The sequence below is a fragment of the Pleurodeles waltl genome, chromosome 4_2, assembly GCF_031143425.1.
Source record: "Pleurodeles waltl isolate 20211129_DDA chromosome 4_2, aPleWal1.hap1.20221129, whole genome shotgun sequence".
Classification (NCBI taxonomy): domain Eukaryota; kingdom Metazoa; phylum Chordata; class Amphibia; order Caudata; family Salamandridae; genus Pleurodeles; species Pleurodeles waltl.
The window spans coordinates 86,152,352-86,167,581 of NC_090443.1; the positions used below are offsets into that span (position 1 = coordinate 86,152,352).

Genomic DNA, 15,230 nt, shown 5'->3' on the forward strand with positions numbered 1-15,230 from the left:
ACTAATGAAAACAGACGGCACAATAATGACTTTAGATTACATGTTTCAAATCTAAGTAGGTCTTTGACGGTGTTGCATGCATGGGTAATTTCAGTTTAGCTGCATACCTGACTAGGACTTCATGGAAGGAATTAATATCTACAGGAAATACACTGGCTGGAGGGGAGACCGAGAGCATAGGTGATTATCTATTAATGGAAAAAGTTGAAATGGATAAAGTTCTAGAAGACCAAGAATCACGAACTGTGCACGATCTTGAACTGGAAGAACTGTGACAGAGGCATAAGTGATCTCATATGGGAATATCGTTTTGCAGGTGATAAGTGGGACCTGTTTCTACAAGGAATGCAAGATCTTCATCAAGAGGATTTTAGAAGATCAATGTGAGCTGCAGGGTGAAGAAGTGATGCAAAGAGAAGGGGGTGCAACAGGCTTCAAGGACATAACAGGAACCAGATCCTGCAGAGGCATAGTTGGAGAAGTGGACCCTCCGTGAAGGAGTTGAAGAGTGTCTCAAACAGCAACATCTTTGCGAGTGATACAAATAACAGTTTGGATTTCGTTAAATGGGAGAGTACACCCTGAAACACAAAGTCAGAAGTTGGAGACAGCCTTCTGGACTTGAGCTTTTTTTATCCATAAATCAAACCCAAGATAATGCTTAGTACTGTGTGCGTTGACGTTGACGGTGAAAATCTTGATGAACAAGTGGCAGTTCTACCTACTGTCAATTCCAAAACGTTAATGTTGAGAGGAGCAAAGAAAACTCTGCCACCTTGATATTTTCCTATGTATAGCTGGGGGGGGGGGGGGGGGGGGGAGTCTGCAAAGATGGTGGTTCGAGCTAAGCTAGAAGCCCCTTTCTCCATACTCAACTGACCTTCAAACAGTGATTCATGGCATTTCTAGAGGTTCCTCTTGCTGCCAAGTCTGATTTTCTCTGTCCTTCATATTATTGACTTGTTCCAGAAGAATTCACACTTGCTTGGAAGATGAGGATCTGGAGGCAAAAGATACACAGAAGGTGAGGTTCTGTTGCAGTCTTCTTTCTGCCAAAGTATGGCCACTTATCAAAATAAGAGGACCTTTTTTTTTTTAGGCAAAAATAAAATGTTTTATCTCAGAAAGCATTGAAAGAAAACACTGGATGAAGTGGTCAAATGAAGTCAACTATAAAAGCCTTTCTTAAGAAAGGAGACAGAAAAAGGGCCACAGTGTGCTCCAGGAACCTGGGGACTGGAGCTGAAACAAAGAACTGGGAAAACTACCATTGAAAGGCCGTGGTCGGATACTGGTGGAATGCGACTCCTTAAAGAAGCAGTGTCAGTTTTCCAGACTTTCCAGGCTGCAGCCGACTTAGCCAAATAGTTCTGTTCCTCTCTGTTTTTTTTCTTGTCACACTTAGAAGTCACGTGGTTATTTGAATTCTAATTGGCTTTGTTTTATGAGAAAACCGGTCAAACATAACCAAAACTAAGGTGCGATAAACTTCAATTTTATTTTTTACTAAAGGTTTTTCTGGACGAAAATTGTACTTATGTACACTTTTGTAACCTGTACTGCAGGATCTCGTTCATGGGGAGGACTGCGCAGTTCTAATGGTTATCAATGGACATCCCAGAAGAAACATTCTCAAATGTGTTTGATTCCAGTGTATTTAGTCGCTAAATGAAAAAACGAAGTCAGCATCTCGCAAATGCTCGTTTCAAACAACTAAGAAAAGGGGCCCCGCCCCAGGCTCAGAGGGTCTGCATGCATGTAGAAAGTAGTCTCTGCGGTTTCTGAATTCTTTGTCTGCAGCAACTGTTTAACAATAATGTCTTTGAAAAGACTGCCAAACTATGTAATTTGAGTTATTATGTTATTGCTATTTTTTTGTTGGGGGGCGGGGTTAGAAAGACAAACCAATCGTTTAAATTGAAAGAAAAAACATCTGATATTTAACCATTGTTTTTTTTCGTGGCCTTATGACTCATCCAAAATCCAAGAAAAAATAAATCGGTAAACATCCAAAAATAGCATCGACACAGTATATGTGGAAACCATGCATAAAGTGATTTTTCTTCCTGGGTACAAAGATTTTTTGTCTAGGCCTATGTCGCTGGCTTATGACTACACCCCCCGTAAGACTTACTAACCGCTCTGACATTAAAACAGCGTGACAGCGCTAATTGGAAGTGCAGGATCCAGCAAAAAGGAGGAGGCGGTGGCGGCAGAGGTGCCAGCACATCACCTCTCGAATGCAGTGAGCCATCCTGAGAAACTCGGCTGCGCACAGAAAGCAGGGCATGGGATAGGGGGAAAAACAACAACAGAGGGGGAAGAGGAGAGAGTCTGTACCTTGGCTCTTTTCCTGGCATGGCTGTGATTCGGTGTCCGTCTCTGCGCCAGTTTTGAGAAGATGGGTAGAAGAAAAAAAAAAAGAAAAAAGAAGAACAGAAACGTTAAACTAAAGCAACTGACAAAAAGGGGAAAAAAAGAGTATGAGCCAAAAATCAGAATATGTAGGACACAACGGTGCAAGACGTCTATCAGAATGCACGGGTAACAATACACGTTACTGAATCACACAAACCGCAACGGCACTACCATTGAATGAAATGCGAACATAGGCCCTCGTACCAAAGGTGAGCCCTAGCACTATAAATTATCAACAGTTAAGCAATATAGGAGTTCTAACCATATTAGAAAATGTGCAACTAATACACAGGAACACAGCTTCGGCACAAGCTTCTAGCTCAAACCAGAGAGGCTGTATCCATACTGTAATAAATTAAACGAAGAAATGCGGCTTATCTATCGCGCACAGCCCTCATACTAGCACCACGGTCAAACACAGGGTCCCTATCCACACCGAAATAATTTCAGCCGCTTCAGTAAATGCATCAAGAACACCCCTTGTATTAGCACCGCATTTACACGCAGTTTAACCATATTACAACAAGCCCTATCAACATGTGCCATTAAATCAGAGCACAACTCTGGATTTCCAAGAGAGACGAAGCAGCCCAAACCAAATGTCAAAACAGGGCATTTATCTGTAGTGAAATCGGCGGAGGTGAGGCACCATGCACAGCTTTGGTAAACGCGCAAAGGCCAAACTTAAGGCCTGAGCCCTTACTGAGTCATGTGCAGCGAAACCACACAGTACAGATTGTGTACCGGCAAAAAGTTCAAACAGATGGCTTATATCTGTAGTGAAACAGGTGCACTTTGGACACAGACAATAGTACTGGTACCACCCCATCAGGATCAAAGACAGGATCTTTCTTTATACTGGAAAACAATGCAGCAAAAGCGCACAGCTCTGCTCCTAAACCAAGCTTCTCATTCAAACACGAGGCCACTATACATTGTATTTTATTGTATTGTAATAGTATTTATATAGCGCTTACTACCCCTGAGGAGGCGTCGAAGCGCATTTTGAACAGATGTAACTAACAACAATCAAGCAGGGCCTTGTACTAGCACCAAAGTCAAATACAGGAAATCTAATTATACTGAAAGAAGTGCGGCAATTAACTGCGCACCCTTATACCAGCACCAAATTCAAACACAGGATCTTCATCTATACTGAAATGTGCAGCTAAGGTATCCGACCAAACTCATGTACCAGCTCACAGTTCGAACACAGAACCTCAATAATGAAACAAGAGCAATCATGAAGTGCATGAAGATCAATCATCAAGTGCAGCTAATGCATCAAGCTCAGCCCTCGAACCGGCAACAAGTTCAAACACAGGTTTTTCTATCCACTGAAAAATGTGCAATTAACACAAACAAAGCCCTTGCACCTACACCAGGTATAAACACAGGAAACTGTCTTTATTGAAACGTGCAGGTAATGCGCCAAATTCAAACATGGGACAATAATCTGTTCTGAAACAGGTGCAGCTAGTGTAAAGAGTTTGCACCCAAGTCATGCTCAAACACCCCCTGCATTTGTTTGGAGTTCAAATACGACAATCATCTCAACATCAACCGTAAAACAGAACACTTGCATTTCTACGAAGTGTAGGTACACCCCCAGGGCAGGTGCCGACCTGCAGCACCATCTCTTTAACGGAGACCTAGTTTGAATGCCTGTTACCAACTCCGTTGTACAGTGCTCAATCTACAAATGAATACCTCTACAAAGTTCTCAAAATGGAACATTAACCCTACTTTAGGCCAAAGTAGAGGTGTGTTCCATTCTGAGCAGTTTGCAGTTAGGCTTTCTCAGTGATTCCCACCCAGCCTGAATCGGGGAATATTCAGATGACGGCCCGGAGAGAATAATGTCTTAGCACTCCGAGTACCAGACAATCGCTAAAGACACACTGAGGAATTCAATTGGGGGCCATCCACCCCAATGGACTGTTAGAGGTCTCTGGCAAGATGTTCTTTTTCAGGAGCAGCAGGGCACTACAAAAGCACTGACGTACATCCAAAGGGTCTGAACAGGTCACTAGTTTCCTGGTTCTGTTACCACTGTCTCACCTGGGATTCTTGCCTCGAATAGGACTCATCAGTCTCCTTCTCCACCTCTTCCTTGCTCGGTGACCTGGATAAGCACTTGCTTTTGTTTACCGACTCTTCTACTAGCCTCTTCTCAGACTCCTTCATGATCTCCAGTGTTTCTTGTGTAGTGTTACTGTTGGACATCGTCAGCATCATTGAAGACAATCCGAGGAAACCTAGACGATAAAGAACGACAGAATACAGACTTTATTTTGCAGCTCATGAAACCAAAGACTTAACAGTCTAAAACGGCAGGAAGAGTTAGGAAAATGAAAAGAAGAAATTATGCTCATATGTAATATTCTCAGTTCAAAATGTATGATCTACATTATACATGAAAACCTCCAACTCTCCATAGGTTTCTACATTTGAGCGGGATCGGTGCAGTTCTAAACGAACACGTTACTTACCTTCGGTAACGCTTTTCCTGGTGCATACAGTAGCTACCTGTGGATTCCTCACCTTATGAATTCTCCCAATGCGCCAGCATTCAACGGAAAGTTTTCTTCCTAGCTCTCCACGTAGATGTCACAATTGCACGGCTCTGCACGCAACTCCATCTGACGTCACTGTGGCAATAAGAAGTCCTCGCCGGCGTGCTGACGTCAGTTTCACCATTCTTTACGTGCCTTCGATGCAAACAGGTGAATACCGACCTCACAAGAAACAATATATACCAATCCCAATACAAATATAAACCACAATATTTGTTTACATAAAAACACCCAAAAAGTATATACATTTATAATAAAAAGAAGTCTTGGTATGACCAGACAGGCAACGGGGAGGCGGGTGGGACTGTGAGGAATCCACAGGTAGCTACTGTATCCACCAGAAAAAGCGTTACCGAAGGTAAGTAACTTGTTCTTCTGATGGATACCACTACATGTGGACTCCTCACCTTATGAATAGAATCCAAAAGCAGTCCCGCACTCTGAGGTGGGTGCCTGATGAGTCAAACCAAGAAATCCTGCAAAACAGAACGCGCAAAATGGCAGTCCCTCCTAACTTCTGAGTCTAAGCAATAATGCTTCACGAAAGTGTGGAGGGAAGCCCAAGTTGCCGCCTTACAAATTTCAGCAACTGGGACAACTCTAGCCAAGGCCTAAGTGGCAGACTTAGCCGTGGTGGAATGGGCCCTAATACCCTCAGGATGAACCTTCTTTGCTAGTGAATAACAAATCTTTATGCAAAGAATGACCCACCTGGAAAGGGTTCTCTTGTGGACCGCCTTGCCCTTCATCTTGCCCAGATATCCAACGAAGAGTTGATCATCAACTTGAAAGTCTCTTGTCCTCTCAATGTAGAAACTCAGAGCCCTTTTTGGATCCAACCGATTAAGTCTTTCCTCCTCCTTTGATGGATGAGGAGGAGGGTAAAAGGATAAGAGTGTTGTAGACTGGCCCATATGAAAGGGAGTGACTACTTTGGAAGGAAAGCTTCCCTGGGTCTCAGCACCACCTTGTCCGCATGAAAGGTTATAAAGGGAGGTTTCACACTAAGAGCCTGAAGCTCACTCACACGCCTGGCTGATGTGACAGCCGTTAAGAAAACTGTTTTTAAAACTAAAAGCCTCAACGGGCAAGAATGCATAGCCTCAAACAGTGAACCCATTAAAAAAGTCAGAACGAAATTCAAATCCCAAACAAACAAACAGAGCGGGAGGAAACTTGTTAGTCAAACCTTTCAGGAATCGAATAACTATGGGGGGACTTAAATAGGGAAGGCTGATCAGGAAGGAAAACACAGGCCGACAGTGCTGATAAATAACCCTTCACAGTCGCTACGGCACAACCCTTCTGCACCAAGGAAAGGGCAAAAAGCAAAACACCAGACAAATGGGCCTTTAAGGGATCAATCTGCCTCTCTCCACATCAAGTAACAAATTTTGCCCATCTGTTGACATAGACAGTCTTGGTGGAGTGTCGCCTGGCCGATAAGATAACATCCATCACTTCTGGAGGGAGAGAAAAGGAACTCAGATTGGCCCGTTCAATCTCCAGGCATGCAGGTGCAGGCTCTGGAGGTGGGGGTGTAGAACCTGCCTGTGCGACTGTGAGAGGAGGTCTACCCTGTGAGGGAGACGGAGCAGAGGGCACAGTGAGAGTTGGAGAAAGTCTGTGTACCACCCCCTTCTTGGCCAATCCGGGGCTATTAAAATGACTTGAGCCTGATCTTTGCAAATCTTCCTCAGAACCCGCTGAATCAAGGGGATGGGGGGGAAACACGTAAAGCAGCTGGTCGCAACAAGACATCTGAATCATGTCCCCTAACGCCCCCTGAATCGGATACTGGAGGCTGTAGAACGACGGACAGTGTGCGTTGTGGAAATCCCCACATCAGGAAGATGTGAAGAACCAGGTCTGGATGGAGACACCACTCGTGATCGGCCGAGAAATGCAGACAGATTGTCCGCACATATGTTGAGAACTCCAGCCAGATGGTTTGCTACTATGCAAATCTGATGGTCTGTGCCCAGGACCAGAGCCACAGAGCCTCTCTGCAGATAAGGTATGACCCTACTCCTCCCTGCTTGCTGATGATGTACTACATCTCTGTAGTATTGTCCATCAAGACTTGAAGTGACAGACTGCGAGAGGACGGGAGGAAGGCCTTGAGAGCCAGACGTATTGTCTGTAATTCTAACAGACTGATTTGAAACATCTGTTCCACTGGAGACCAATGACCTTTGATCTCCAGGTCCCCCAGATGAGCTTCCCACCCTAGAGTGGAAGCATACGTTATGACTGTGGCCACTGGAGGTGGTAGGCAAAACGGCCTTCCTTGGGAAAGGTTACCGTCCATAGCCCACCATCACAGATCCACGGCAGCGTCTCTGGAGATAGTTATCGACTCCTCAAGATTCCCTTTGTGTTGAAACCACTGCTTGCGGAGGCCCCACTGGAGAGCCCTCATGTGCCAACGTGCATGAGTGACCAACAGGATGCAAGAAGTGAACTGACCAAGCAGACGTAGGACCCTGCGGACCAGAACAGCCGTTCCCTTTTGAAACATTGGAATCAATGCCTGACTGTCCTGAATCCTCTGAGGTGGAGGGTAGGCCAGATTCAATGTTGTGTCCAGTACTGCCCCTATGAAGAGGGGGTGCTGAGAGGGCTCCAGGTGAGACTTGGGCACGTTTACCGTGAAGCCCAGGTTGAACAACAACTGTGTTGTCACTTTCAAATGATGCAGCACGAGCTCTGGTGACCCGGCTTTGATCAGCCAATCGTCCAGGTAAGGTAATACAGACACTCCTTTCCTTCTGAGGTCCGCTGCAACCACTGCCATCACCTTTGTGAAGACTCGACGTGCGGAAGTAAGACCAAAAGGAAGGACTGCAAACTGGTAGTGTTACGACCCTACCACAAACCGGAGATACTTCCTGTGCGACTTTAGAATGGGGATATGAAAATAAGCATCCTGCAAGTCGACAGACACCATCCAGTCTTCCTTGTTCAACGCAAGAAGCACCTGTGCTAGGGTCAGCATTTTGAATTTCTCCTGTTTGAGGAACCAATTCAAAACCCTCAGGTCCAGGAATAGGCCTCAATTGACCATCGTTCTTGGGAAACAGGAAATACCTCAAGTAGCATTCCTGACCCTTTTCCTGCTCTGTAATCAACTTCACTGCACCCTTTAACAAAAGGACTTGCACCTCCTGCTGAAGCAACAGGAGATGATCTTCCGTACAAAACGAATGACGGGAGGGATGGGAGGGGGAAACTCTTGAAAAGGAAGGTTTTCCCCCACAATATTCAGCATCCAAATGTCCGATGTGATTAACTCCCACTCGTGGAGAAAATGAAATAGCCTTCCCCCTACGGGAGAAGTATGATGCAAGATGGACAGAAAACTAGGGCTGCTTTCCTCGACTTGTTCCCCCAGAGGAAGATGATGAGACGGGAGGCTGCTGAGTGGCTCCTCGCATTCTAACCCCCACTTCTTTAAGACCTATAGAGAGAGTTGGCAGGCTGATGCATGCTGGACTGTAGCTTCCCACGAAAAGAGGACCCACAGCCAAAACCCCTGAACCTCCAAAAAGATCTAAAGGGTGTGGAAGCTGAAGCCTGGAGTCCCAAGGACTTTGCAGTAGCGCTGCTGTATTTACAACGCCCCTAAGCTGAGTCGGCTTTGGACCCAAACAACTTCTTGCAATCAAACGGAAGGTCCAACAAAGTTGTCTGAACATTCGTGGAGAAGCCAGAAGACCTAAGCCACTCATGCCTCCTGGTCGCCACTGAAGTGCCCATTGCCCTGGCAACTGAATCTGCTGTATCCAAACCAGACTGAATAACCTGCTTGGCCGCCGCTTGAGTGTCCAACAGGAGTTCATCAAACTGCCCCTGCACATCCTGAGGCAAGCTTGGCACAACAGCTCTTGCTTTGTCCAACAGGGCGTGAACATACCTCCCAGCACAGACGTAGCACTGACAGACTTCAAGGCCATACTGCACAAGGAGAAACCCTTCTTTGCTGTTTGCTCCATTCGCTTAGACTCTCTATCTGATGGAGTAGTAGGGAACGAACAAGGTGCAGACCGGGCAGAACAAGAGGCTTGCACTACCAAGTTCTCAGGTGTTGGATGCGGAGACAAAAATTGCGGATCCCCTGGAGCAACTCTGTACTTCCTAGCCACAGTCCTGGAAACCACCAGAGTTGTGGCAGGCTTCCTCCAAATGTCTAGAAAGGGGCTCAGCAAGGGCATCACTAAAAGGGAGGAGGGGCTCAGAAGACGTAGAGGAAGGATGCAACACCTCAGTCAGAATGTTCGTCTTCACCTCCGATGCTGGTAAAGGAAGGGCCAAAAACTCAGCAGCCTTTCTTATCATGCTATGGTAAGATGCTGCCTCTGCTGTGAGATCGCCAGGGGATGAAAAATCCCACTCAGGGGATGTATCTAGGCCTCTTGCAGAATCCAGGCCCTGAAATGCACCCATAGGCTCAGGAATCTCCCCTTCCTCCAACAGTTGTTGCCAATACTCCTGCTCCTCCAAGAACCTCAAGGCCCTCCTTCTCGACCTCAGTCTGGTCTCCAGATGTGGCATCGGCAGAGAATTAGCCAACGTTGACGGCGCAGGTTTCAAAGCAGATCGACACTCCGGCAGAGGAGAGGGTGGAGACACACTGCGGCCCAATCGGGACCCATCCAGCGCCGTCGGCAACATCATCTGGGGTGATGTCACCGGCGCCGAAGCGCCGGTCACCTGGATAGAAGGGTACAAATGGGGCCTGTTTGTATGGCGCCAGCGAACCCAGTGAGAAAGCTAATGGACCCGTGGGACCAGCCGGTGCACCAGCAGGAGGCCATAGCTTTTTTGAAAATACTAAACATAGCATTAAGGAACGCTGATGGATCCGCTTCCGGAGTCGGGAAGGCAGGAAACCACTGCTCCTCCTGAGGCGCTTGAACCAAATCCAAAGCTTGCACCCCAACTCCTGACCATGAGTTGACGGAAGAAAAGCGAACTGGAAGGCTCGATGGGGACTCGAAGACCTCCATCAACATCAGCCGCGGCGAAGCCTGTGGACTCTTAGGCTGAGGAGTGATCGTTGGACTGACCTCCCACGCCGTATGGTGTCGTCTCAGGGGGGACTGAGACCGATCCCTGGAAGAACGTCATCGAGAATTGTGCTGGCGCCACTTCTTATGCGACCGAGGACGTACGTGAAGAAGAATCCCTTGCCCTAGATCTTCGATGATCCTTCTGCCCCTTCTTAGCTTTTGCCAAGAAGAGCTTAGCCTCTCTCTCCTTCAAGGCCTTCGGGTTCATCCGCTGGCCGGACACGCATCCCTCCTTGTCGTGGTCCGAGCTCAGGCACCACAAGCAGTCCTCATGAGGATCTGTAGCAGACATGCGACCCCTGCACTCATGACAAGGATTAAAGCCTGATTTTTTCGTTGGAGACTTTGTAACTCAACAACTCCTCCTCAAAACAGTAACTGTTCGAGAGCCAGGGAAAAACCGGTTGCGTCGAAGACGCGGTAAAAAGGGAACTGACGTCAGCATGCCGGCGAGGACTTCTTATTGCCACGATGACGTCAGACTGAGTCATGTGCGGAGCCGTGCAATTGTGACGTCCTCATCGACGTGGAGAGCTAGGAAGAAGAATTTCCGGCGAATGCTGGCGCACTGGGAGAATCCATAAGGTGAGGAATCCACAGGTAGTTGTATCCATCAAAAAGTGCAACACTTTAAGGGTATATTTTAATCCTGATCTACCTGCAAAATAAATAATATAAAAGGAATGACCAGGAAATAAGCTTTTCATCTACTAAGAAAGACAATAAGGATGTTCTTCATCAGCAGACTAAGTGTTGAAAAAAGCATGTCCCCTGCTCTTGTCGAGTAGAATATTTTGGACTCCCGAGAAGTAGTTGTCAGACTCTGAAATGAGGAGGGGCGTATGTACTTAATTATTGTGTTGAATGGGCTTTATTTGCCTTGCTAACAGTGATCATGCTAGCCATTCATTTGGCTCTCACTCCATGCAGAATGATACCAATTGGGAGAGCTGACAAATGCTTATTTTGTTATGGCAGATATAACTGATTAAGGGAAGCTGTGTGAGCATGTGGAAAATGACATTACTCTGCTTAGGCCAAAACCTCCGGTTATGCTTATAGATTTAATTTTTGTGTGTAGCAAAAACGGCACAACCTAATCATTTCTATGTAGCATCACCAGCTCTAATAGGTGAGAGGATTATGCAGACATTTCAATACGATTATTCCATTCCATGCAAAGAGATCTCCGTGTGAGGAAGGATTATTATAGGCACACTAAGTGTCGAAAAAAGCTGGTCTCTTATCTTGATGAGTGGGATATGTTGAACTCACCAAGAGCTGTGGTTGTCCGAGCTTGAAATGCGAGCCACAAAACTTGCTTGCGCTCTTTGCTGAGTAAGTGCTACATGCCTTCAAACATCTTAATGACTAGTTTTTTAAAACATAGGCCTGTCGAATACAACTAAGGCAGGAGAAGTGTAATCATATTTAACCAGCTCTCATGGAGAAGTACCACAGGGAAGAAAAAGAGCCTTGGCAAAGCCAATAAGTCTCGTCTTTGCAAACTAGCAAAAAAACATTTATTGCACACGCTGAACAGCACTGGCCAAAGGAACAAAAACTGCTACCCGGCATGGGTGTGCATGAGTCATCACACACCAGCCATTTTGTTTTGTTTCTATTCACCGCCCCAAGAAGACAGGAGCCATCTTTGAACAGTAAATAAAACACGTAAAGTGGTACTATGAGCATTTTTTATAAAGAGGAGAGACCTGGCAGCAAATTGCAACTGTGCTATCAGGCCACCCCACATTAAGTTGGTGGAAGGGATGGTGAAGTAAATGGAGGCAGCAACAGGGTAAGGTGGAGCAACAAGGGGCAGCAACAAAAGACAAAGCAAAAAAAAAAAAAAACAAGCAATGCAAACAAAAGAAAAAGCAAACAAATAAAGCATTGGAAGGATACAATTTGTCTAATCAAAAGGGAAGAGTCAAGAAGATGAATGAATAAGAAGCAAGCAAATGGACCAGAAAGCCAACCAATGTTAAGGAATGGGCTAGGCTCTAAGCACACTGTAGGTTTCCAGAATGGGCCACAAGACATCTTTGACAACAGACAGCTTAAAGCTAAAAACAACTGATTTTACCAGCCAGGCAACTTGCCAAATACAGCCCAGTACATTTCTTAAGGCACCAGGGAGAACAAATTAACTTTTCAAGATGTTGGCCACCACAGCCAGCTGCAAACATGTTAGCCACTCAGCTGACTCATTACAAGTCCAATTAGTTAATTCACTACAAGCTGAATGAAGACAAGCGGACAAAATGATCTCTACCAATATTTCTAGGACAATGTCACTGGTCAAAGCAGTGTAGTGACGGTTTGTCGACAGCTTCAAAATTTAATTTAGGCCCCAGGCAAAAATCTCTGGTTATGCTAGAATATTTATTTTTTGTGTAGCAGTGCATATCTTCCACTGATTTGTGAGCATCAACTGCATTAAGAGGGTAACAGAGCTTTCATATGACTTTTAACGTTTCATTCCATGCTGTAAGATATGAATAATAGGGTTAACACGGAGCTCCTATACCGTTATTACATTTTCATTCCATGTGTTCAGTGTTATATCAACATCAATCATAAATGATGCTTTAGTACAAATGCAATGTCACTGCTTTTTATCATAGAAATTTCTGTTGCAGCAGTGGGTGTTACCTGATCCAAGGGACATATTCGATATCATCATCAAAAATGGGGACAAATAAGCATATTTTGGCCTCAAACGCAAAAGGTTTGCTGAAAAGCATATATTTTGAGGGAGGTCATTCCGGAAGCATAGGCCAGCAAATAAAAAAAACCACCTCTGCATTTGCTCCTAGTAAACAGTAGAAGATTGGCTCAGAAAAGAGAGGTACAAACAATTGGTAGTCAATGATTTTCTTCACAAAGTACATAGCTGTGAAGCCTTAAAGGGGTTGAAGAGGAGGCACAGACTTAACTGGAATTCTGCCCTACATGGCGAGCCAAGAAAGGCTTCTTGGTTGAATAATTACTGACGGGTGCTTCTTAACATTGAAGAGAAGGTGAAATGAATTGTTTTGAACTTTTTGTGACATTTTTATTTGGTAAGAGGTCCCTGGCACTGTGCATTAGCATAATCTAAGAGGGAGGTGACTAATGCACAGAATGCCATTTTTTAATTCTAGTGGAATTAAAGTAGTGGAGGGTTTGAGGATATTCTTCTGGTAGAATGTAGATTTGAAAATTGTTGTTTCGGTGTTGAGGTGGTTCTGCTTCACATAATATTCCTGGGGTATAGGTGCTGGTTTTGTTGGGGGTTGTTTCTATGAAGTCTAGGAAGTCATCTAAGGCATTGAGCAAGCTACATTTGCACTGTTTTTGGAATAGACACCGGATGTGTAGACGTCTAGGATCTTGTTTGTTTCTATGGTGGGTAGAAGCTGGACAGTGGCAAGTTCTTTCGAATTTTAGAGAGCCGTGGGAGCCTTGCACCTGTGGTACTGGCGATTAGGGTTAACCGGTTGCACATTTTGAGAAGTAGCTGATCACAGACTGTTACTGCTGTCACAACGTCGTCAGTTTGTTAGGAGCAGCTGATGAAGGCCGTCCCTTGTGCCCAGCAAATACTGGGGTTCTGGTGGTGAGGCAGTATTTTCTAGGGTCTTTGTCAGTCCACTTTACCAGGTTGATAGAAGGTAGGAGGTGCTCTACAGGGGTGGTGGTGGAGTTGGTGAGTGCCACGACTGTCGATTTCCAGTAATTTTTCAGTAGTGTTTGGCAAGCCCCCCAATGTTGGTCAGGTGCCTGCTGTGATGTACAGGTTTTAAAACCCATTCAACCACTTGGAAATCGTTCAGACTAATGTGTGGTCTTTAGGTTTTTTTTTCCCCACCATGCACGTTTTTTGCATCAAAAATCATCTTTGAACTTAAACTGTTTGAGGCCTTATGTTGTTTGGGATTTTAGGCAAATTAATTGTAGGATTCAACAGTCTTTCTTTAGGTCTTCAGCACGAATACTGAATATGAACATATTTTCAATCAACTTGATGCCTGATTTTAAGGTATCCTGAGCTCCTTCTCTTTTTGGACGGGAAGGAGGACTTGCTTTGAGGTTTATTATTGGGTGAGTGGTGTTGTGTATAGAATGAGGTTTAAGACTATGGGGGTTATTCTAACTTTGGAGGAGTGTTAATCCGTCCCAAAAGTGACGGTAAAGTGACGGATATACCACCAGCCGTATTACGAGTTCCATAGGATATAATGGACTCGTAATACGGCTGGTGGTAAATCCGTCACTTTTCCGTCACTTTTGGGACGGATTAACACCTCCTCCAAAGTTAGAATAACCCCCTATAATCTTGTGATCAGACAATATGGCCGCCCAGCATGGCATGTGGCAGACTTGTAGGCCATGGGTTTGAGGACTGGTTCTTCCCTTACTCTAATCCACATGAAATGAGCAGTTCAGAACGGAAAGTCAAAGGTGCAGCCTCTGATCTTTTCAAAAGATATGTGTTTCCTTGTTATTCATAATGTGTTCCTGCAACACAGGACTGTCAGGAAAACAAAACTTAAATACTTAGAATCCATAGTCATCCATTATATATTTTTTTAAATAACTTTACTGTTTTTTTTGCAATTCAAACTGTAACAGTACAGTGCGAGATATCCAAGAACCCCCATACACTTCCTTCCGTGGAGAGACACTTAAGCAGCTACAAGTGTGTAATAAAAGTGTGCCAGACAATGTGATAGAACAGCAAAGTAACCCAGTCATGTACTCCATCAAGTTACAAAGGTTCTGAGATAAGCTCAGCTGGTTGTCTCAACAATCTCAGCACACAGGACGGCCACATGTCAGTCCTCTGCATTAATGCTAGCACCAGAGTCTGAGGCATCATCATTTGTAAAGCACTCCAGCAACTGACTCCATACCATCAAGTCTGCCGATGCTCCGTCACCAGTCAGGTCCAAGCGCATATGCTGTTCCTCTGCTACTTCCACTCCAGAAGATCCCGAAGCCAGTGAGCAACCAGGGGTCTCCTGGAGCTCATCCATCCTATGGCCACCCTACGCTTAGCCATTGTGAGGGCCAGCTGTACAAGTTTGTGTGGAATCTTCCACCCTTTGGGCCTAATAATCACTTCCAGTAAGCAGACTAGTGGGGTCAGGGCAACTCGGGTCCAGTAGCCTCCACA

At 45.3% G+C, this 15,230-nt stretch overlaps 1 protein-coding gene across 5 annotated transcripts in view; it reads right to left on the reverse strand.

Annotated features, from left to right (window-relative positions):
* Positions 1-15,230, reverse strand: part of R3HDM2 (R3H domain containing 2) — a 1,111,447-nt gene that overhangs the window by 839,660 nt on the left and 256,557 nt on the right. For all 5 annotated transcript variants that reach the window (XM_069230792.1, XM_069230791.1, XM_069230789.1 and 2 more), the window contains 2 exons: positions 4,480-4,676; positions 2,341-2,382 (listed from right to left, as the gene is read on the reverse strand). In XM_069230792.1, the coding sequence (XP_069086893.1) occupies positions 2,341-2,382; positions 4,480-4,676 (239 nt within the window). The remainder of the gene's footprint in view (positions 1-2,340; positions 2,383-4,479; positions 4,677-15,230) is intronic.